The sequence below is a fragment of the Canis lupus genome, chromosome 7 (genome assembly GCF_003254725.2).
Source record: "Canis lupus dingo isolate Sandy chromosome 7, ASM325472v2, whole genome shotgun sequence".
Taxonomy (NCBI): domain Eukaryota; kingdom Metazoa; phylum Chordata; class Mammalia; order Carnivora; family Canidae; genus Canis; species Canis lupus.
In genome coordinates, this window is record NC_064249.1 from 10,841,206 (window position 1) to 10,865,152 (window position 23,947).

The 23,947-nt window shown below is 37.0% G+C and overlaps 1 protein-coding gene across 7 annotated transcripts in view; it reads left to right on the forward strand.

Moving 5' to 3' along the window:
- The window catches only part of RPS6KC1 (ribosomal protein S6 kinase C1), a 177,545-nt gene that overhangs the window by 21,557 nt on the left and 132,041 nt on the right, over positions 1 to 23,947 (forward strand). For 6 of the 7 annotated variants that reach the window (XM_025429900.3, XM_025429903.3, XM_025429904.3 and 3 more), the window contains 2 exons: positions 486 to 606; positions 17,675 to 17,790. In XM_025429900.3, coding sequence (XP_025285685.1) covers positions 486 to 606; positions 17,675 to 17,790 — 237 coding nt within the window. Of the gene's footprint in view, positions 1 to 485; positions 607 to 17,674; positions 17,791 to 23,947 lie in introns of those variants that run through there. The other variant, XM_049112096.1, reaches the window with a different exon arrangement.

Consider the following 23,947-nt stretch of genomic DNA (forward strand, 5'->3'; position numbering starts at 1 on the left):
CTATGTGTCCCGCACCCCCCCGCCCCACCCTGGACTTGTGCATGTCCTCTTTTTCTCTAAAAAAAAAAATTGTCTAAATTAATTTGCATTTATAAATATGCTATTTCTGAAGTAGAATATGTATTTTGACATCTAGCTCATTTCCAGGCCAATCATAATTGATTTTTGAAGAGGTTAAGTGGCGGTTTAGGTGGTATAGACCTTCTTTGTACCAGGTTGAATATTTTTCCAAGAAAACAGTATTTGTGTGAAATGAAATTTAATAAGCAAAACAGAAAACTTAGAGAAAGAGTTGCTGCTTTTTATTTTTAAAATAAATATTATTATTTAATCTCAGACAGTTAGCCATATTGGTTAGAACATATATTTATTTGCCTTTGCATGACAATTTTGGGCACTTTTATGAAAATATTTTTTGTTATTCAGATATCTGAACCTACGTAGTTTCACTACGAGATACACATTTGATTTTTCTTTTTCTTTAGATAATCGTATGGAAGAGATACAGTGACTTTAAGAAACTACACAAAGAACTATGGCAAATTCACAAAAACTTATTCCGACATTCAGAATTGTTTCCTCCATTTGCTAAAGGAATAGTGTTTGGTAAGTGATTATTTTGAAATTGTGATTTTAAAAAGTGCTGTTTGGCTAATTGTGTGTATATGCTGAACCCTGAAGTACTGTACAATGAAGTCAGGTGCACTTATTAAGATCATTCACATCATGCAGCAAGCACTTGAAGTTGTTTTTTCATGTTCCTGGTGTAGGTTTGTTAATTCTGAATGCATTTACTCTTCCCTTCTGTGAAACAGCACAACTTCAACTCCAGCCAGTCAAGCAAATTAAAAAACCCCCAAAATGTAGGACATGATGATGAGATGATATTGAATTATTCTTATAGTTCTGAAATTTGGGGATTTTTAAAAGTTACATTTTTTTCTGACACCTTCCTTATAATATGAATGGTTATAGTTTGAGGCACACAGCCAGGCCAGATGCAGACATTTTAGAGTGGTGTTCTGGATATGTTATTGATTGAGTCACAACTGTTCGATTCATGGCTTCACAAAATTTTAACAGAAAACTGAGTCACAGAGATTCCTGGTACTCTGCTCTGCTTGCTCTGTGCTGCCAGCAGTGTGTGTGTGTGTGTGTGTGTGTGTGTATGTGTGTGTACCTCACCCTCTAGCAGATTTTGTTGCCAGTTCCTATCTGCAGCTTTCTGCCTTCTACTCTTGGCATGCTGGCACCATAGTAGAGAGTTTCCTGCTTATCGTTCCTGGCCTGCAGGTTCTTGTCCATCAACTTTGGCCTTTCTGTTATAGAACAGCTTTGGCTGGAGTAACCCAGCTAACTTCTCTCATTTAGTGTACCAGACCCACACTATCTCCAGTGAGATGTAAACTCTAGCCTTGGGAAGGAGGTGCCCCTTCCAACAATTGCCTTTGTTTCTCTCCCTCAACATGGGATATTTCATAGAGTTCTCTGCTCTTGCCTCTTAGTAGTTAATCCTGTGCAAATAGTTAATAATTCTTTTTTTTTTTTTTTAAGATTTTATTTATTCATGAGAGACACACAGAGGCAGAGGGAGAAGCAGGCTCCTTTTGGGGAGCCTGATGGGGACTTGATCTCAGGACCCCGGGATCACGACCTGAGCCAAAGGCAGGTGCTCAACCACTGAGCCACCTAGGTGCTCTAATAAGTCTTTATAAGACTTTCCCTGTACAAACTGCTCTGTGGACTCCATTTTCTGGCTGGACCCAGGCTGCCACAAAGACCACTATCTGGGCAGTAGATAGGCTCATTGCAAGTTGCTTCTAACATAGTTTCAGCAGCTAGTGTTAGGAAACATGATACATTTCTGCACATTGGGTACATTATACTTCCACCCATATATACATTTGCATACATACATATTTTTGTGATTTATACCTTTATATATAGTACATCTACTATATTTTAGAATTGCTTATAATAGCTTTTGCCAAACAAATATTTTTTTTAAAAGAGTTATTTATTTATTTATTTATGATAGACATAGAGAGAGAGAGAGAGGCAGAGACATAGGAGGAGGGAGAAGTAGGCTCCATGCCGGGAGCCCGACGTGGGACTCGATCCCAGGACTCCAGGATCACGCCCTGGGCCAAAGGCAGGCGCTAAACTGCTGAGCCACCCAGGGATCCCCGCCAAACAAATTTTTTATATTCAGTTCTATTCCTGCCCCCTCTTCCCCCTAAGATTTTGGGTTTCTGTTCTTGATTAGAAATGTCTTCTAGGGCTGCCCCGGTGGCGCAGCGGTTTGGCGTTGCCAGCAGCCCGGGGTGTGATCCTGGAGACCCGGGATCGAGTCCCACGTCGGGCTCCCTGCATGGAGCTTGCTTCTCCCTCTGCCTGTGTCTCTGCCTCTCTCTCTCTCTGGGTCTCTATGAATAAATAAATAAAATCTTAAAAAAAAAAAAAAAAGAAATGTCTTCTAGTTCCTCATTTTTGAGGAAGTTCTAAGATGATTTTTAGAGCTTAAAAAAATTCTTCTTAATACCCATGTGGAATTTATATTTGAATGGGATGCAGGATGATACTTCATTTTATGTTTCTTTCGGATGGATAGACATCTATTCCAGGATATTTATTAAGTCATGTTTTCCCAATGAAATTGATACCATCTTTTTTTAAAAAAGATTTTATTTATTTATTCATGAGAGACAGAGAGAGAGAGGATGAGAGAGAGAGGGAGAGAGAGAGAGGCAGGCAGAGGGAGAAGCAGGCTCCATGCAGGAAGCCTGATGCAGGACTCAATCCTGGGACTCCAGAATCACGCCCTGAGCCAAAGGCAGATGCTCAACCGGTGAGCCACCCAGGTTCCCAATACCATCTTCATTATGTATTAACTTTTTATACATTGCCACTAATTTAAAGTTCTTTTATGGCATTTATTTATTCTTATAGTAATACCTATTTCTATGTCATGTTGGTTTTTGTGCAATGGCTTTAGAGAGTATGTTCTGATATCAGTTGTATTTCTCATTGACACTGGAGAAATTGCTGCCTTTTAAGATAGGCCTGTAATTCCTGGAGCTTTTACATTGGTAATTCTGAGAAGCCACTCCAGTTACCCATCTATTGCCACTTTGCTTCAAGTCCCTTTCATTTTCTTTTACTCATTAACGGATTGTATTCTAAGTATTTTTCCTTTACAGTGAGTATGCTGTTCACAGTAGAGCTTGCTGGAGGAGGGGCATTGCAGGAGGGTAAGGGGCTTCTCTTCTTCCTTCCAGTGTGCTATGGTTTTAGTTTTCTTTTTGTTCCTACTACACTGTTGCTAGAGGCATGTGCCTCAGCCACACATCTAAATACAGTCTACTGACAAGCTTGCATCCCTAGCCAGTTTGGTAGCCACTTGGCTGAGTACACCAAGGCACCACAGCCCTAGTGGACTGGGCTTCTGACCCTCTAACTGCCTGAAGGTTGTTTCCTGTGCCCTGGGGACACTGTAGACCCCAGACCTCATTGCCCTGCAGGTGAAAAGGCTCCTGATGCCCTGTCTTCTCTGCATGCCTGTCTGCCAGCCCTGGCCTGCCTTTACCCCTAAACAGCTTTCGTAACACATTGTGTACCCAAGGCCTGGTGTTGCCTTGCTTATGAGTGGGCTCCCAGCACTGTGATTCCCTCTTGTTGCTTGCCTGATAGTCTTGTCCTTTTGAACTCTGTGGGGGTTTTTCTCTCTTTCCTGGCAACCATAGGCCGCCTCTGGCCTAGGGAACCCATCTAACTTCTCTCCCATCCAGTGGTTACAACCACATCTTCTCCAGGAAGATCCCAATCCCAACTTTGGGGAGGGGTTCCCTCTTCCAGGTTGTTCCTTTGGCACTTTCTTTTACCCTGGGGGTATTCCTTAGAATTTATAAGTTAACTGTTGTTGAATAGTCTTTGTATTAAGCTTTCCTTGCTCAAATTACCATGTGGATTTGATCTCTGGACTGAACCCTATTGATGCTCTCTTTAATTGAGGAAGAATTATGGGTGATTTGAAATTATCCAATCTCCACCAGCTTGTAGTTTACCTGGAATAGTGATTTCTTCAGTCTGATTGCAGCATCACGGTATTCCCTGAGCTTTACACTTGTTTCCTTAGGATATTTCGCATGTTTCACAACATCTTGAGATCTGGGGACAAGAAACAGCCCCCGTGGCTCAGCGGTTTAGCGCTGCCTTTAGCCCAGGGCGTGATCCTGGAGACCTGGGGTCGAGTCCCACATCAGGCTGCATGGAGCCTGCTTCTCCCTCTGCCTGTGTCTCTGCCTCTCTCTCTCTCTCTCTCTCTCTCTCTCTCTCATAAAAAAAAAAAAAATCTTAAAAAAAAAAAAACAGATGCATGATAGTATAGTAATATCAATGGCATTTATGCCAGAATGAAGTGGCCCTCAAAAGCTTGTTGCTATAATTCTTTAATTTTAACAAATACTTAATATTAACAATTTATGATATATAATGATATCTTGAAATTTAAGTAATGTTGAGAGGTATCTTGGGTTCATAATTACAGAGGAAAGCATTTGTATTTTCTTAGGTGAAAAACAAGTGAGGGATGTGGACAACAGGTTAGTAGCAGTAGAACCCATTAGTTTTGATGGTACCATCAATTCATTTTGTTCCCCTATGAAGCATTGGGGGATCCGTAAACTCTTGTTAATCTTTGCATGCTTTGGCCTTTGAGCTCAGACATTCCATGGTATTCACATTTCTGGTGCCTTCTGTTCATTGTTATCCTTACTTTTTTTCCTTGACACTTTTTCTTATTAAAGTTGTAGTTACTTTATGTCATTGAATCTACTGCCTCATTTGATCGTGGTTCTGCTGCTATTAATAGAGTCCAACCATAATTATCCAGAAATTTTATAACACATTTAATTCAAGAAATATTTTAAAAATAGGCACTGTGGGTATGGTGATTCAGCCTCTGTCTTCTGAGAATCTTAGAGTCTTGTATAGCTGAAATAAGCATCATGATCTAGAAGTTCTGTAAAGGGAAGTGCTTTGATATGACATCCTTACTGTCAAGTTTTTAAGTTTTGTGACACTCTACTTTTTTTTAAAGATTTTTTTATTGAAGTATAGTTGACATATAATACGATGTTTCAGGTGTACAACATAGTGATTAAACATTTACGTACATTATAAAATCAATATAATGAGGCTAGTTACCGTCTATCACCATACAAAGTTATCGCAATATTATTGACTATATTCCCTATGTTATATTTTACTTCCCTGTGACTTATTTATTTTATAACTGGAAGTTGGTACCTCTTTATCCCCTTCACCCCAACCACCATTTTGTTTCTCTTTTGTTTGTTCATCTCTTTTGCATTTTAGATTCCATATGTAAGTGAGATTGTACTGTATTTGTCTTTCTCTGTTTGACTTATTTCACTTATATAATATCTCTAGGTCTATCCTTGTCACAATGACAATATTTCATTCCTTTTTGTGGCTGAATAATATACCATTGTGTGTATATGTATGTGTGTATATACCATATCTTCTTTATCAATTCATCTGTTGAAAGACACTTAGGTGGCTTCCATATTGAAATTGAAATAAACATAGGAATGCATATATCTTTTTGAATTAGTGGCTTCATTTTCTTCAGATAAATACCTAGAAGTGGAATTGCTGGATCTTATGGTAGTTCTATTTTAATGTTTTGGAGAGCCACCTTAGTGTTTTCCAGTGACTGCACCAGTTTACATTTCCACCAAAAGTTGCAAGAGGATTCCCTTTTCTCTCCGTCCTTGCCAACACTTGTTATTTCTTGTCTTTTTGAGCCTACCCATTCTGACCGATGTGAGGTGATATCTCAGTGTGGTTTTGATTTGTGTTTCCCTGATAACTAGTGATGTAGAGCATCTTTTCATGTGTCTGTTGGCCATCTGTTTGTCCTTCTTAGAAATATGCTTATTTAGATCCTCTACTCACTTTTTTAACCGGATCATTTGATTTTTTGGTGTTGAGTTGTGTGAGTTCTTTATCTATTTGGGATACTAACCCCAGTGACACTCTATTTTAACTGTGAAGATGCAAATAATTAAAACTAACCAGTCTAGGAGTGTTTTTTTTTTTTTAATATTTTATTTATTTATTTGAGAGAAAGAAAACCTTGTTCATGAAGGGAGGAGGGACAGAGGGAGAGGGAGGAGCAGCCTCCCTGCTAAGCAGGGAGCCTGACACGGGGGCTCCTTCCCAGAATCCTGAAATTGTGACCTGAGCTGAATGAAGTCAGAATCTTAACTGACCGAACGACCCAGGTACCCCCACTCTGAGGAATTTTAAGAATCATGCTTCTAAACGCAGAAAGTATTCTTTTATATTCTAAAAATAAGAAACCATGGTGCCTGGGTGGCTCAGTTGGTTAAGGGTCTGCCTTCTGCTCAGGTCATGATCCCAGAGTCCTGGATTGAGCCCTGCATCAGGCTCCCAGCTCAGCAGGGAACCAGCTTCTCCCTCTCTTACTTCCCCTGCTCCCCCTGCTCGTGTGCTTTCTCTGTCAAATAAATAAATTAAATCTTAAAAAAATAAAAAGAAACCTCCCTCACACTTAACTGTCTTTTCCTCCTAATTTTTCTCTGATTTTTTAACATGATTGTGTGATTAGAGACTGCTTTATTCTTACTTGTGGCTATATCTTTAGTATGTAGAACCATGCCTGACATATAAAATGCCTAAGAAATTAGTTGAAAAGAAAGAAAGAATGAGTTAAAATTTAAGAGACAGAGTAGTTATAGGCAATGATGTCATCAAAGTCAATATCAAGGCAAAAATAAAGTTTGATTATACTTACTATAGGGATATAGATGTGCAGCAGGAAGAGTATAAATTCACAGTTTTTGGAGATCAATTTAAAATATACCTTTCTGGGACACCTGGGTGGCTCAGCAGTTGATGGTCGGCCTTTGGCTTATGGTGCGATCCTGGTCTGGAGATCTAGTCCTGAATCGGGGTCCCTGTGAGGAGCCAGTCTGCTTCTCCCTCTGCCTGTCTCTGCCTCTCTCTCTCTGTGTCTCATGAATAAATAAGTAAAATCTTTAAAAAATAAAATATGCTTTTTCCTAGGGAAAAAAAATATGCCTTTTCCTAAAAATTCTTTTTTTTAGTAAGTTTTACTACACACCTATTTTCCTTGCATAGGAGATATTTAGCAATGATTATTAGATGTTTTAGTCTCAGAAGTCTCCTTTCTTGACATCTCAAAGAACTATTGATGTACTTATACCTATTAATATTTACCATTCTAAAAGTTTAGAAATATGTATTAAATAAAAATAAAAGGTATATTAAATATTATATTGCTATGGAAAATAATTGTCAGAAGTGTGGTATTGATTTACATTTGTGAATCTCCAATGCTGGCATTAAGAGAAAACAGCTAGATTTTCATATCTGCTTCTAGATCTAATCTGTGATGATAGATTGTTTTGATTCAAGTATATGAAGAAAATTCAGAATCACACAGATGATTTAGTTGAAAAAGGGAGGAGCATTTTAATAGCTTTTCAGACAATTGAAGATAATCATCTTATACACCAAAATTTAGTAAGGGGTAGTTTCTTAAAAGTTTAATTGCATTATGGAATATGAAATCCTATCAACAAACCTTTGGTACTTTGTTTTATTAAAATTCATTAGTCTGTCTTAAATTTGAATGGATTTTTTAATCTATGCATGAACTTATAACATCATGTTGGTCATGTGAAAAATATTGGTTCCCAGAGTTATGCAGATCTTTGATATGTTGACCTATTTCATTATATCAATATAAAAAATAGTTAATATCATCACATATCTCTAATGAAAATATTTTAAATGTTAAGAAGCTGTCAGGCTCACAGTGACTTGATGACTTGAATTTCACCACTGATAGCAATGCTGTGGGGGGCACCTGGGTGGCTCAGTTGGTTAAGCGACTGCCTTCAGCTTGGGTCATGATCCCAGGATTGTGCCGCTGATAGGGCTCCTTGCTTATCAGGGAGCCTGCTTCTCCCTTTTCCTCTGCCTGCTACTCCCCCTGCTTTTCTCTCTCTCTCTCTTTCTCTCTGTCAAATAAATAAATAACCCTCCCCCCCCCAAAGAAACCAAAAAACCCCAATGCTATCGTAGTTTTCTTTGAGTTGTTGGGCTCACTTTATGTTTGTTTTGTGTTTTGTGGGGAGTTTCTACCAGATACCTAAATATGAATGGTTATAGTTTTTTTCCCCCACAGACTTTTGAAATAAGTGGTCTTGGGGCACTTGCGTGGCTCAGTGGTTGAACATCTGCCTTTGGCTTCGGTCATGGTCCTGGGGTCCTGGAATTGAGTCTTATGTCAGGCTCCTCCCCACAGAGAACCTGCTTCTCCTTCTGCCTGTGTCTCTGCCTCTCTCTCTCTCTCTCTCTCTCTCTGTCTCTCATAAATACATAAAATTTAAAAAAAAAAAAAAAAGAAAAGAAGTGGTCTCAAGGATTGAAATTCAATAAAGTTAGTAATTTTTATTGCTTCATCAAAGATATTCTTTTTTTTTTTTTTTTTAAGATTTTATTTAAATCTTAAAAATTAAAAAATCCCTGCAGGGAGCCTCATCCCAGGACCCCAGGATCACACCCTGAACCAAAGGCAGACTCTCAACCACTGAGCCATCCAGGAATTCCCCATCAAAGACATTCTTAAATGAAACTGACATTTAAACATTTTTTTAATATGAGTAAGTGGCAGTCAGGAATATGGTGATTACAAGTAAGAATAGTTTGGTGCCATTGTCTTGATTCATACTAAGAGGTTTGCAGTTTTTTTTTTTTTTGAGGTTTGCAGTTTTACTGTCATTGCTTTTAGGTGATCAATGTAGATGTCAATGCAGTGAAAAATGCAACTACTGTCTTAGTATTATTATGAAAATGGTTTTGACCTTGTTGATCCCTTGTGAGGCCCTTGGGGACCCCCAGCAAGTTGGCAGGTCACATTTTGAGAATGCATACATACACACACACACACACACATAAATATGAGTGATAAATATGAGTGTTCTTTGCAGTAGAAGAAAACTGAACAAAAACTGGATTTTTTTCATTATATGATTGTACAGATATGCCATAATTTAGCCAATTAATAGAATTCTTTAGCTATTTGAAATATACTGCTGTGGTAAGATACCCAGGCTATATTTAAAATTTTTTTTTAAATTTAAATTGTTAATTAATTTATAGTGTATTATTAATTTCAGAGATAGAGTTCATGATTCATCAGTCTTATGTAATACACAGTACTCCTTAATGTCCATCACCCAATCACCCCATTGTTTCACCCCCCCCACCCTCTATCGACCCTCAGTTTGTTTCCCAAGATTAAGAGTCTCTTATGGTTTATTTCCCTCTTTGATTTCATCTTGATTTATTTTCCCTCCCTTCCTCTATGATGCTCTGTTTTTTTTTTTCTTTCTTAAATTCTACCTATGAGTGAAATTATATGATGGTTGTCTTTCCTTGACTTATTTTGTTAGCATAACACCCTCTAGTTCCATCCACATCATTGCATTTTTTGATGGCTGAGTGATATTCCGTTTGTATCATCTTTATCCATTCATTGGTCAGTGAATATCTGGGCTCTTTCCATAGTTTGGCTATTGTGGACATTGCTGCTATAAATGTTGGGGTCAGGTGCCCCTTCGGATCACTACATTTGTATTTTTGGGGTAAATACCCAGTAGCACAGGAGTCGGGTTGTAGGATAGCTCTATTTTCAACTTTTGTGGAGGAACCTCCATACTGTTTTCCAGAGTGGCTATACCAGTAAGCATTTCTACCAACGTAAGAGGGTTCCCCTTTCTCCACATCCTCTCCAACATCTGTCATTTCTGAACTTAGCCATTCTTAGCCAATTTTAGCCATTCTGACCAGTGTGAGGTGGCATCTCGTCATGGTTTTGATTTGTATTTTCCTGATGCTGAGTGATGTTGAACATTTTTTCATGTGCCTGTTGGCCATTTGTATGGCTTCTTTGAAGAAATGTCTGTTCATGTCTTCTGCCCATTTCTTGATTGGATTATCTGTTCTTTGGGTGTTGTTGAGTTCAATAAGTTTATTTTTTTTAAAGATCTTATTTATTTATTCATGAGAGACAGAGAGAGTGAGTCAGAGATATAGGCAGAGGGAGAAGCAGGTTCCCTCTGGGGAATCTGATGTGGGACTCCATCCCAGGACCCCAGGATCATGCCCTGGGCCAAAGGCAGATGCCCAACCTACTGAACCACCCAGGTGCCCCGAGTTTGATAAGCTTTTTTTTTTTTTTTTTAAAGATTTTATTTATTTATTTATGAGAGACACAGAGAGAGAGGCAGGCAAAGACACAGGCAGATGGAGAAGCAGGGTCCATGCAGGGAGCCCGATGTGGGACTCGATCCTGGGTCTCCAGGATCACGCCCTGGGTCGAAGGCAGATGCTCAACTGCTGAGCCACCCAGGCGTTCCTGATAAGTTCTTTATAGATTTTGGATACTAGCCCTTTATTTGATAAAAGACATTTGCAAATATCTTCTCCCATCCTATAGATTGTCTTTTGGTTTTGTTGACTATGCAAAAGCTTTTTATCTTATGAAGTCCCAATAGTTCATTTTTGCCTTGTTTCCCTTGCCTTTGGAGTTGTGTCTAGTAAGACGTTGCTATGGCTGAGGTCACAGAGGTTGCTGCCTGTGTTCTCTAGAATTTTGATGGATTTCTGTCTCACATTTATTTAGGTCTTTGATTCATTTTGAGCCTTTGTTTTGTATATGGTAAAAGGAAATGGTCCAGTTTCATTCTGCTGCATGTGGCTGTCCAATTTGCCCAACACCATTTGTTGAAGAGACTTTTTTCCCCCATTGGATGTTCTTTCCTGCTTTGTTGAAGATTAGTTGACCATATAGTTGAAGATCCCTTTCTGGGTTCTCTATTTTGTTCCATTGATCTATGTGTCTGTTTTTTGTGCCAGTTCCAAGCCATATTTTTTTTAAGACACAGAGAACAAATGTTGCACAGCAAAATGTTTATTAGTAAGATTATATCTGTGTTTGAATAGATATACGTAATTGTGTGAGGATATGACTACACACATTTATATAGTGTGTGTACCTTCTCAGGATGTGGGGAGAGGGATGTTTTTCCTCTTTATTTTTATTATTTTTATTTTTTAAAGATTTTATTTGTTTATTCATGAGAGACAGAGAGAGGCAGAGACACAGGCAGAGAGAGAAGCAGGCTCCATGCAGGGAGCCCGAGGTGGGACTTGATCCCAGGACTCCAGGATCACACCCTGGGCTGAAGGCAGGCGCTAGACCACTGAGCCACCCAGGGATCCCCTACTCTTTATTTTATACCTTTTGTACTATGGAATTTAACTCTATCCATATATCTTTAATATTGGGGGATACACAGCCCAGCTTTTTATTTTTAAAAAAAAATTTTTTTTTAAATTTTTATTTATTTATGATAGTCACACACAGAGAGAGAGAGGCAGAGACACAGGCAGAGGGAGAAGCAGGCTCCATGCACCAGGAGCCCAATGTGGGATTCGATCCCGGGTCTCCAGGATCGCGCCCTGGGCCAAAGGCAGGCGCCAAACCGCTGCGCCACCCAGGGATCCCCACAGCCCAGCTTTTTAAACAATAAGCTTGTCACTGGGTGAAAGGGAATGGTTTCTAAATTAGTTGAGATTTGTAGCTATTATTGATATTGCTAAAAAGTTATCTTCACCTTTTCTCCACATCCTTGCATATTATAGAATGAAAGTTTCTTATTAATCTTGGTAAGTAAGCAATTTATCTCTCTCAGTAAATGGTACAGTCCATTTGTAATACTTGATAACTGCAGTGAACCCTGCAGGCTGCAGCTGTGCTTGTGTGGAGGGACTTCTTTTTTAATCATCCATCTTTTTAACTACTCTCACATTTTTAGTATGTAAATCTCAGCAGCAATAGTGAATCCTATTGTAATTTACACAACCATCAAAAATGTAGTTACTAGTCTGGCAATAGAGTGAAAATAACATGCCTTTTGAAATCAGATGGCCTTAGGCCCAAATCTTCCATCCATGATTTACTAGCCATGTGATCTTGAACAAATTAACATCTGAGTCTGTTTTATTATTGGTAAGATAGGGATAATACCTTCCTGTTCTGTGGATTACATCTGCAGTGTGTCTAGCTCAGTGCTTGACACATATCTGCTACCGTTAGCTATCCTTTGTTGCTCAGTTACCACTGATGTACCATATTCTCTTGTGTCTGTGACTTCAACGTTGCACTGCTCCACTGTGAACTTTGTTAGCCTTTCAGACTTTCAGATGTCTCCTTTTCTAGGAAGTTTTCTGTTTTCTTTAGGCTAAGTTTGTTGCTTTCCCTCTGTTTTACATCTTACCAGTATAGTATCTAACTTATTTTTTCCATTTTTTTTAAATTGCAAAACTTTTAAGTGTACAGGAAAAAACCACAAAAGAGTGATAAATGCTTTTATACCTTTGGCCCAAGTTCATTGATCATTAACAGTTTGCTGCATTTTTTATTACTATCTATCTCATTTTCTTGGAACCACTTGAGAATAAGTTGCAGATATTGTGACATTTCACGCCTGTGCTTCATATTTCCCCCATAACCACAATCCCATATCACACCTAAGAAATTTAACTGATGACAATAGTATGATCAAAAATGCCGTCCATATTCTTATTTCCTCAGTTCTAAAAATGTCCCTTTTAGGTTTGTTTGTTTTTGGATTTAGGATCATGCCTGTAGGTTAATCTAGAGTATTCCTCATGCATTTTTTCTTTTTTTTTGTCTTTCATGACACTGACATTTTTAAAATGTGTAAAGTTTTGTAGGTTTCAAAATCTTTTTCCTGTCTGATTGCTTTCTCAGGATTAGATCATTGTTTTACTTGTTTTATTGGATCTGCTGTCACACTTTGATTTCCTAGGAGAAAGAGAAAAGCAGCTGCTGGCAGTTAAGAAAGAACTGGCTTTGCACGGCCTATTCCTTCGACCTTTTTATTTCCTAGAGTTGGGCTGGTATTCACATCTAGGCTGTGTTCTCCTGTTGAACATAAGCAGTTTCACACAACAGGGACATTAGGTAAGGCCACTCTGTATCCTTGGATCAAGACAAAAACAAGACCACTTTGAATTGTGTCTGAGTACAGACAAAAACATGAACATTGTTAAAGTCATAAAAATGATCAAGCACATCTTCATCCTGGCCACCATAAGGGACTGCAGCTTCTTTATATAAATCATGGCCTTAGCCTGTCTTCATTCTTTTTGCCTCATAGTAAGATTTATTAAAATCGTAGAATCATAGAATTAGATAGAGCTCATAGAACCATAGAATTATCCCCACTTCCCGACAGCATCAAAACCAGGGCAAAGCCCTCACTTTTTTAAACCTTTCCCAGAAGTACCTAACATGCAAGTCCAAATCCGATAAGTCCATTCTAACACCTTTGAAATGTCCCAAGATTCCTAATACTATACATTTTCTCTTGTTGCAAGGAGTAATAAATCCAACTTGTTCATTTAGAGGTATGTTCTTGTTACTGTTGACTGGAAAGAATTCACACCCAAAAACCTTGGCCTGTCTTTGTTTTTATTTTGAATGAATTTTTGTTTCAGTTAAGAATCAGCATCAGGCTTTTCTAGCTAGTTTTTTACTGGTCAAGGGCAGCTTTTAGTTTCGTATAGCCAGCTTTTGATCATTGACATTTGCATTTTTAAAAAGTTGTCACTGCTCTGATATCTAGATGTTGTTCCACGTTAAAAAAAAAAAAAAGACTATCTCAAAGACAGCTTATAAACAGAGAGGGAAAGAGAGAGAGAGAGACTTTATTTCCATTGATTTATCAGCTTATTAGAATATTTGTATTTAGTTTTTCGTCCCACAGCTTTTTTTTTTTTTTAAGGATTTTATTTATTCATGAGAGACACACAAAGAGAGAGAGGCAGACACAGGCAGAGAGAGAAGCAGGCTCCATGCAGGGAGCCCAATGTGGGACTTGATCCTGGGACTCTGGGATCATGCCTTGGGCCAAAGGCAGACGCTCAACTGCTAAGCCACCCAGGCATCCTTCCTCCCATAGCTTTTAATAAAGAAAGCATCATTGGGTAATTGGAGGTGGGAGGCTGGCTTATATATAATATATATATAATTATATATATAATATATATATATACACACACACAAATAATATCATATATAGCATATAATCCCACATAATAAATTTTCTTATGAAAAATATGTTTTGCATTTTCTTTTGGAAATGACCTATAATTCTTCTATTCTGTTCACAGGAAAACAATGACCCTGTGAATGGAAATTTAATGCAGTGATAAGCTCCTGTTTATGATCTGTCGTTGTTGCTGTTGTCAAGTGAGGTTTAGGTGCTTCTAAAGGACTGTCTACTAGAGAACAGCCCCCACTAAGGTTGTTGGCTACTGTTAGGATGAATGTTGAATCTTGCTACTTTCTTTTTTTAATTTAAAATTATGTAGCTTTGTTGAATATACTAAGGCCAGTAGTTATTGGATTAAAATTCATCTGCTTCTCTTTTGTTTATGCTACAAATACTATTTTTGTTGTTATTGTTATTCTGAAATATCTTGGGAACAAAAAAGTGAGCATGTTCTGTCATCTATTTGTTCTGATGATAGGATTCAGTGTAATTGAACCCTTTACTATATAAGCCTTTATTTTTGGTTGTGCTTGCTCCATTCTGAAAAATATTTTAATTCCTCTCCGTTTGTCCAAGTTTAGTGGAATGGAAATTCATAAAGATGTGTTTTGTTCTCTTTAGAAGTTGATGTACTCATTGCTTAACTAGCTTTATAGGGAGGTGGGATGAATCCCTGGTTACAGTTAGGGTTGAAGCTCCCATATTAATATGTATTTGTTTTAGCTACAAAACGAGATTTCTTAGTGTGTCATTAAATATTATTGAGTTTTCCATTAAAATTTCTTGACAAGTAGTTAATGCATTTAAAGATAACTTCAGTTGGTTTTGTGGGTTGAAACATAGTGTAGTATTTTGTGCATTTTCTAGATTTTTTTGTTCTGAGATTATAAATGTTCGTAAAATTATTAATATTAATTCACAGGCCCTGGAATTAAGTTTTATTTAAAGGATAAACATATTGGACTAATAATCATAAGTACCAGTGTATACTTAATTTCTTATTTAGATAAGAGAAGGAATAATGGACAATTAGCTGTAATTTTAACCTATTTGGCCAGTGAGTTTTCCCCAAGACTGAATAACTTACATTGTTGTCAGGTCAGAAAATTTGCTTTACAGGTAGGGAGGGGCTCTTGGAAGTTTGTTTCCAGATAATATTACTGATAGGTGTAAGCTAGCACATCATTTTAGATTCTTATCAGGAGAATTGAGTTTAATTGAATTGTTGCATACGACCTGGGAAATAATAGAAACATAGATTTACCATAATGGTATTAGGTTTGGTTTCTTGTGATAAACCTTAAAACCTGGTAGAAGTCAATTTCCTTCTCATGGTATGAGACCTGAAGGTAGCTTTAGGCAGGATGGCTCCACAGTGATCAGAAATCCAAGCTCCTGACTTGTTGGCTCTGTCACTCTTTTTTTTTTTTTTTTTTTAATTTATTTATGATAGTCACAGAGAGAGAGAGAGAGAGAGAGAGGCAGAGACATAGGCAGAGGGAGAAGCAGACTCCATGTACCGGGAGCCCGATGTGGGATTCGATCCTGGGTCTCCAGGATCGTGCCCTGGGCCAAAGGCAGGCGCCAAACCGCTGCGCCACCCAGGGATCCCGGCTCTGTCACTCTTAACCTGCCATGTCACAGTCCTTTCTGAGAAGGGGCAAGGAGAAAGAAGAAAAGGCTATCTCTCAAAGAGGTTTTTTAGGAAGCCACAGTATAATTTTTGTTTATATGTTATTGATCAGAATTTAGTCCGTGGCCCACATGTAACTGCAAAGCAAACTACAAATGTAGTGGTTTTTTTTTTTTTTTCTTTTTCTTTTTTTCTGGATTACTATGTCCTTGGTTAGAAATCGGGAAATTATTTTCCTAATTATTTTAGAAATAATGTTAATTAGAAATTATTTTACTAAGGAAGAAGGTGAAAACAGACACTGGGTTAGCAACTGGCACCCTGTTGTGTAGTATAAATAAAGCAGTGTTTTGAATGTCTGGGATCCTCTAATGGATTCCCTTTGGGCTGTTAACCTTTATTGGGCCCTGGGTTGATAAAAGTTATAGACTCGTTCCCTAGAAAAACCTACCTGTGGACACATGCATAGAATTTTGTAGGACCGTTGTCTCTGGAACCCATCCATTATGCTGAGTGGACCGTGTTAAGATCTTTTATTAATGAAAGATGGCTGTTTTCTAAGATGATGGACTGTTCCACTGTTAAGACTGTTCTTTTTTGAAAAATTTTCTGAATTTCCACGATTCACGCATACAGTCAAGCATGAGTTAATTAACATGCTCTGCGTGCTAGACACTGTGATGATACTTGAACATTCAAAGGCATCATCATTAATTTATTAAGTGCTAACTATGTGCCTGTCATGAAACTGGAGTCCTGAGTACATTGTTCATTTTCTCCATTTTATAAATGAAGAAATTATCTAAGATTTTATAGCTAGTGGATGGTAGAGCTAGTTACACCGGGTCTAACTCTAAAACCATTTCTTTTAGTTTGAAGTAGGTGCTTCACCATAAGCATGAGACCTTGAGCTGAGAGTTTTTAGTGATTCAGTTTCAAAATCTTGTCTTGGGTTATATAGCTAGGGATCTCTTTGTGCCTCAGTTTTCTGTTAACATTTTGCATAGTGGTTTAAAATGTTTATGTGATGATGTTCCTCTTTTGATTTTGTATTTTTAAGCCTGTATTGCCATCAGTGTTCTACATGGCATGTGACAAATGCCAACCAGTAGTCTGATCTAAGTAGTACAAAATGGTAATATTTTAAAATGTCTTACCAGCATTCAAATTGTATATAGCATTAAAAAAAATTCTATGGAAACCACCTTTCGATCACCTTGTAAATCACAGCTCACTGGTACTGTGTGTACTGTCTTTTTTCTCACAAGCATGCTGTCACGCACGTTGACAGCGGCACACATGGAGTTTGGCTTAAAAGCTTTTTTGCTTCAAGCTGAGGTTTTTGACCCCACTGATATACAGATGTTCTCACAATTTCCTCTCTTCAGCCTCTTTATAAATCAAAAAGAGTGGGAAAGAGAAAATTATATGGGTAATTACAGTATTAAATTACTAGGGAAAACCATTTGAATTCTTTATAATTCGCTTTTCAACTTGAGTTTCAAATCATACCAGCTTCTTAAATGTTGAATTTCTTTGAGTATGGCTGCACCACTAATTTATCAGTTCATACCTCTGTGTCTTGTATCAGAAACATTATTGTCTTTTGGGGGGAGAGTACCGCTGATTCCAACAGTGCAGACTTGACTTTAGAGGATTGTGTAGTAAGGCAGATAGGCCTGCTGCTTCTTTCTGATCTGTGAATGTAAACTCTCAAAAAACCAACCTACCTTCTTCCTTCCTTTTTTTTTTTTTTTAGGTCTTGCTCCTTTATTAACCTTCCTTCCTTCCTTAAGTCTTGATTCTTATTTGATTCTAGGACGATTTGATGAAACTGTCATTGAAGAGAGAAGACAGTGTGCTGAAGATTTGCTACAGTTCTCTGCCAATATCCCTGCTCTTTATAACAGTAAACAACTTGAAGATTTTTTCGAGGTTTGATAGTCTTTCTGAAATATTTTGTACTGTATTAAATATTTTTGTTTTCTAATTTGTAGTAATGCAGGATTCAAGTTGTTATTTAACAGAAAATATAATTTACTATTGAATTTCATTCACTAAAATAAGAAGTTAGTTGCTAAACAATGTCTTTGACATATCTTGTTTTTAGTGTAGAAATGTGTAAGATTTTTGATTCATAGATTTAAAAATATTGATGCAAAGGGCTTAGAGATGATCTCATTCACTCCACATTATAATTGAAGCACATTTTTAAAAAATATAAGTATCATGAAATTCTAGTTGTTGCCTTCACTTTTTGAGGTGTCTTTCAGTGGTAGACTTTTTAGGATAGAAACCACTATAAGTTTGTTTTCACTTTGTTATTATTGTACTAATTTGTGTAGGAGATAGAACAAAAGTAGTCACTATACAATTTTAGAGAGATAGGCTAATACAAATTATGTGATCAGAATCATTAGATATTAGTGTTTTCAGTTTCTTGATATATAAGGTTTTCAGTTCTGAGTTCTTTAGAATTTTGTTTTAATTTTTTTTAAAGATTTTTTTATTTATTTAAAGAAAGAGAGTGCCAGTAGGGGGGTAGGGAAGCAGAGGGAGATAGAGGGAGAGAATCCCAAGTGGACTCTGCACTGAGTGCAGAGCCTGATGCAGGGCTTCATCTCATGACTTGAGCCAAAATTAAGAGTCAGACACAACCAGCTGAGCCACTCAGGTGCCCCAAAGTTCTTTGTCATTTTAAATAATAATTTTCTAATTTATTTTGCATTGAACCTGTACAGTTGTTATTTGATATCAATGTCTTTAATGACCACAGTTAAAAAAAAAAATGACCACAGTTTTCCTGTTGCCTTTAGACTTCTACAAAAAGCTAGGTGATTGTTCCATACTTGTTTTTCCTCTTCTTTAAATATATACTCATTTGTATAAATGTAATTGTTAGAATATATGAAGTATATGAATACTATATGAGTAGTGCGATTTTTAATTTTCTTGATGCCAGTGGATCTACAAAAGGAAATTAGTTTTTAAAAGTTTTTTTTTTAAGATTTTATTTATTTATTCACGATAGACAGAGAGAGAGAGAGAGAGAGAGAGAGAGAGGCAGAGGGAGAAGCAGGCTCCATGCCAGGAGCCCCACGTGGGACTTGATCCTGGGACTCCAGGATCACACCTTGGGCCAAAGGCAGGCGCCAAACTGCTGAGCCACCCGGGGATCCCAGGAAATTATTTTTTATGACCTATTTTAACTTACTGAAGACAGTTGATCCTTTGAAAGATAGTCTAAACTTATGACTTTACACTAATAGAAATACAAATAGTAATAGAAAAGTTTATAGTACCAATAAGATTTCTAGAGATGGACTTCATTGCTTAATTTTCCATCATTGTGTAAACAAGGCTGAAATGATGAATGTGGCTCTGCTTATGACATACCGCAGATCTTTAGGATAAAATGCCAAACCAAATTGATACAGTTCTTTGCTACTCTTAGTTACAACCCTATCTATATGGCAAACAGTCTATGCTTAAAGAAAAAGGAAGCATTAGGGGCGCCTGGGTGGCTCAGTTAGTTAAGCATCTGATTTTGATTTTAGATCAGATCATAATCTCTGAATCATAAGAGCCAGATCTTCATTGGGCTCTGTGCTCAGTGGGGAATCTGCTTGAGATTCTCCCGCTTGCCCCCCCTCCACTCACTCTCATGCACACATGTGCTCTCTCTCTCTCTCTCTCAAATTAATAAATCTTAAAAAAAAAAAAAAAAGAGAAAAAGGCAGCATTACTAAAAAAGAAGGGTATGGTTTTGTAGAAATTGTGAAAGGCAGTCATGCAAATTAACACATGCCAAGGGCTAAAAAAATCAATCTGGGACTATGGAAGTCAGATCTTAGACTTCGAACAATTTATTTATTTATTTTTAGAGATTTATTTATTTATTTGAGAGAGTGTGCGTAGGGTAGGGTGGGTGGAGGAGCAGAGGGAAAGGCAGAGACAGTCCTAAGCAGACTGCACTGAGTATGGAGCCTGACATGGAACTCAATCTCACGACCCTGAGATCATGACCTGAGCTGAAACCAAGAGCCCTGTGCTTAACTGCACCACCCAGGTACCCCCTGACTTTGAACCATTTAAATATGTTACTTGTTCATTCTGTTTCTTTTGGATATGAGAATTCCTGATTGTAACTGCTGCTGAATAACACTTTTTAGGCTTTGTGAAATGAGAGAAAGAAGAAAAGAAGGAAGACATTGGTCACTTTAAGGGAAGTCAAGCCAATCTTAGAAAATATATTAGAAATACCTTAAGTAGTGTGTTGGTCAGGAGAGAGATACTGATTTAATAATATTACAACAGTAGGGCAGCCCAGGTGGCTCAGCAGTTTAGCGCCACTTTCAGCCCAGGGCCTGATCCTGGAGACCCAGGATCGAGTCCGATGTCAGGCTCCCTGCATGGAGTCTGCTTCTCCCTCTGCCTGTGTCTCTGCCTCTCTCTCTCTCTCTCTGTCTCTCATGAATAAATAAATAAATATAATCTTAAAAAAAATTACAACAGTGGTAGTTAGTCTCTAAATAAAGATATGAAAATACGATCCTTGAGGGTTATTTAGCTGCAAGCAAAAAACAAAAAAGCTTACCATATTAGCTGAAATAAGAAAAGGGTTTATTGTTTCATACAACAAGAAGTTGAATGAGGAAGACGGGACAAGATTGGTACAGACCTTAATGATGTCATCAAAGCCTTAGGTTCCTGGTTTGGGGTGTGAAAGGAAAAGGGCTGATGAATGAATGAATACATGCATGCATGCATGCATGCCAGTTTTTAAAAGCTTTCCTAGAAATTCTACTTAGAAGTAGTCCTTCTTACGTCTTATAGGTCAGGTCACTGGACCAATTTTTAGTTTTAATGGTCTAGTTTATCAATTTTATTTCTTTTTTTTGAATCACGCTTTTTTGGTCATATCCAAGAACTTGGATTAATTAGCCCAAAGTCTTCTGTGATCTTTTCTAAAAGTTTTGGTCTTAGATTTAGGTCTGTGATCCATTTTCAATTAATTTTTGTATACAGTGTGAAGTAACAGTCTAAATTCATCTTTTGGAACATGAATATCTAATAGTCTCAGCACTGTATGTTGAAAAGGCCATCCTTTCCCCATTGAATTACCTTGGCATTGTTGCTGAAAATGAATTGAATGTAAATATAATGGTTTCCTTCTTTTTTTTTTTTTTTTTAAAGATTTTATTTATTTATTCATCAGAGATACAGAGAGAGGGGCAGACACAGGCAGAGGGAGAAGTAGGCTCCTCACAGGGAGCCTGATATGGGACTTGATCCCGGACCCCGGGATCATGACCTGAGCCAAAGGCAGATGCTCAACTACTAAGCCACCCAGGCGTCCCATGATGGTTTATTTCTTGACTTTTGATGTGTTCTATTGATTTATGTGCTTGTTCTTATAACAGTACTGTATTGACTTCATTATTGTAGCTTTATAATAAGTTTTGAAATCAGATAGTGTAAGTTGTCCCACTTTATTCATCATTTTTTCAGAATTATTATGGCAATTTTGAGTCCTTTGAATTTCCATAAAAAATTTTAGCATCAACTTGTCCATATGAACAAAAAATCCTGATGGGAGTTTGATTGGAATTCTATTAAATCTATAGTTCATTTTAGGGAAAATTGTTTCTTAACAATATTGTCTTACAATCCATGAACATGAAATAACTCTCCATGTATTTAATTAGTCTCAGCAGTGTTTTGCAATTTTCAGTGGATAAGTCTGCGCCTCGTTAAAATTACTATAAACATTTTATTCTTTTGATACCTTTGTGAACAGAATTGTGTTTTTAGTTATTAGCATTATGTTTTAAAGGTTTAATACATGTTGTAGCATATATCAATATTTCTCTCTCTTTGTGGCTATATAGTATTCCTTTGTATGGATCTGTGGATTTACTTCATTTTGTTTATCCATTCATCAGTTGAGCACATTTGGGTTGTCTCTCCCTTTTTGCTATTATTAATGATGCTGTTGTAAATATTGGCATATAAGTTTTTCATGTGGGCATATCTTTTCATTTCTCATAGGTACATACCTGATATTAGAATTAATCTGGGAGGATCTCAAATTTTAATTCAATTTATTTGCTTGTTATAGGTTTATTATGATATTCTCTTTCTTCTTGAATTGGTTTTGATAATTTGTCCCTTCCCAGGAATTTTCATCTAAACTGTGTAATTTATTAGTGTAAATTGTTCATAGTATTTCCGTATAATGCCTTTGGTTTCTGTAGGGATGGTAGTGATGTCCCTTCTTTCATTCATGATTTTGGTAATTGTATATTATTTATTTTTTTCTTGGTCAGTCTAGCTAAAAGTTTGATACTGTTGATTTTTTTTTCAAAAGACTAACCTGGTTGGGGTGCCTGGGTGGCTCTCCATTGATTAAGCATCTGAATTGGCCCAGATCATGATCTCAGGGTCCTGAAATAGTTTCATATTGGGCTCCATGCTCAGAGCGAAGCCTACTTCTTCTCCCTTTGCCCTTCCCCTGCTCTCTCTCTTTCAATTGAATAAATAAAATCTTTTAAAAAAAAAAACCTAACCTGGTTTTGTTGATTTTTCTCTATTTCATTTTCCTCTCTTTTCTATATTTCCTTTTATTGATTTCTACTCTAAACTTTATTTCCTTCCTTTTGCTTGCTTGGATTTACTTTGCTGTTTATCATTTTTATTCAGTTCAATGCATTTTTAAAAATTTCTTCTGTGATTGTTCTGTGAACCCATTGGTTATTTAGAAGACTGTTCTTTTAATTTCCAAATATTTGTTGATTTCCTAATTTTTTTTTTTTTTTTAAGATTTTACCTATTTATCTATGAGAGACACACAGAGAGAGGCAGAGACACAGGTAGACGGAGAAGCAGGCTCCTTGAGTGGAGTCCGATGTGGGCCTCGATCCAAGGATTGGGATCATGCCCTAAGCCGAAGGCAGATGCTCAACCACTGAGCCAGCGAGGTGTTCCCCCTAAAATTTCTTTTACTGTTGATATCTAGTTTTGTTTTCTAATGGTTGTGGTCAGAAAACATGTGTTGTATGATTTCAGTTCTTTTAAATTTAGTGAGGTTTGATTTATTTCTTAGTATACCACCTGTCCTAGAGAATGTTCCATGTGTGCTTGAAAGGAATACATGTTCTGTTATCAGGTGGAATTTTATGTAAATTGTAGTTAGTTCAAATTAGTTGCTAGTGATGTTTAAGCCTTCTGTATCTTTGCTGATTTTCTGTCTAGTTCTATCAATTATTTTGAGTGAGGTATTGAAGCCTCCAGTTATTATTGTTGAATTTTCTGTTTGTCTTTTCAGTTGTTAATGTTTATTTATTTTGGGGCTCTGTTGGCATGTGCATGTGTATTTATTTATAGTGGTTATAACTTCCTGCTAAGTTGATTTTCTTAGCCTTATGAAATGTCCCTCTTTATCTTGAGTAATATTTATTGTCTTAAGATCTATTTTGTGTGATTTTAATATAAATCACTCTTTAATAAAGACCATCTAGGTACCTTTTTGTATGGAACCTCTGTTTTTATTCTTTTGCTTTCAATCTATTTGTGTTATTGAATCCAAAGGATATTTCTTACATGCACTATGTAGTTTGATCTTATTTTTTTTATCCAGTCTCAAAATTGCTGTTGTCAATTGGCATATTTATTCTTTTATATTTAAATATGCTATTTTGCCAAATGTTATATATCTCATATGCTTTTTGTTCTTTTGTTTCTCCTTTATGTCATTTTTTGCATTAGATACTTTTTATTGTACCATTTAAATTCCCCTTTTATGCTTTTTTAAGTTAAGAGGGTGAGAAAAAATATCAAGCAGACTCCCTGCTGAGAGTAAACCTGATACAGGGCTGAATCTCACTACCCTGAGATGACCTGAGCCTAAATCAAAAGAGTTAGATGGTTAACCCACTGAGCTACCCAGGTGTTCCCTAATTTATATTCTTAATGGTTGTTCTAGGGATTAAAATAATGCATTTTAATTTATGCCAATTTTCTTGAGATTAATATTAACTTAATTCCAGTAAAATAGAAAAAGTTTGCTCATAAAGCTGTAGTCAATCCTCCT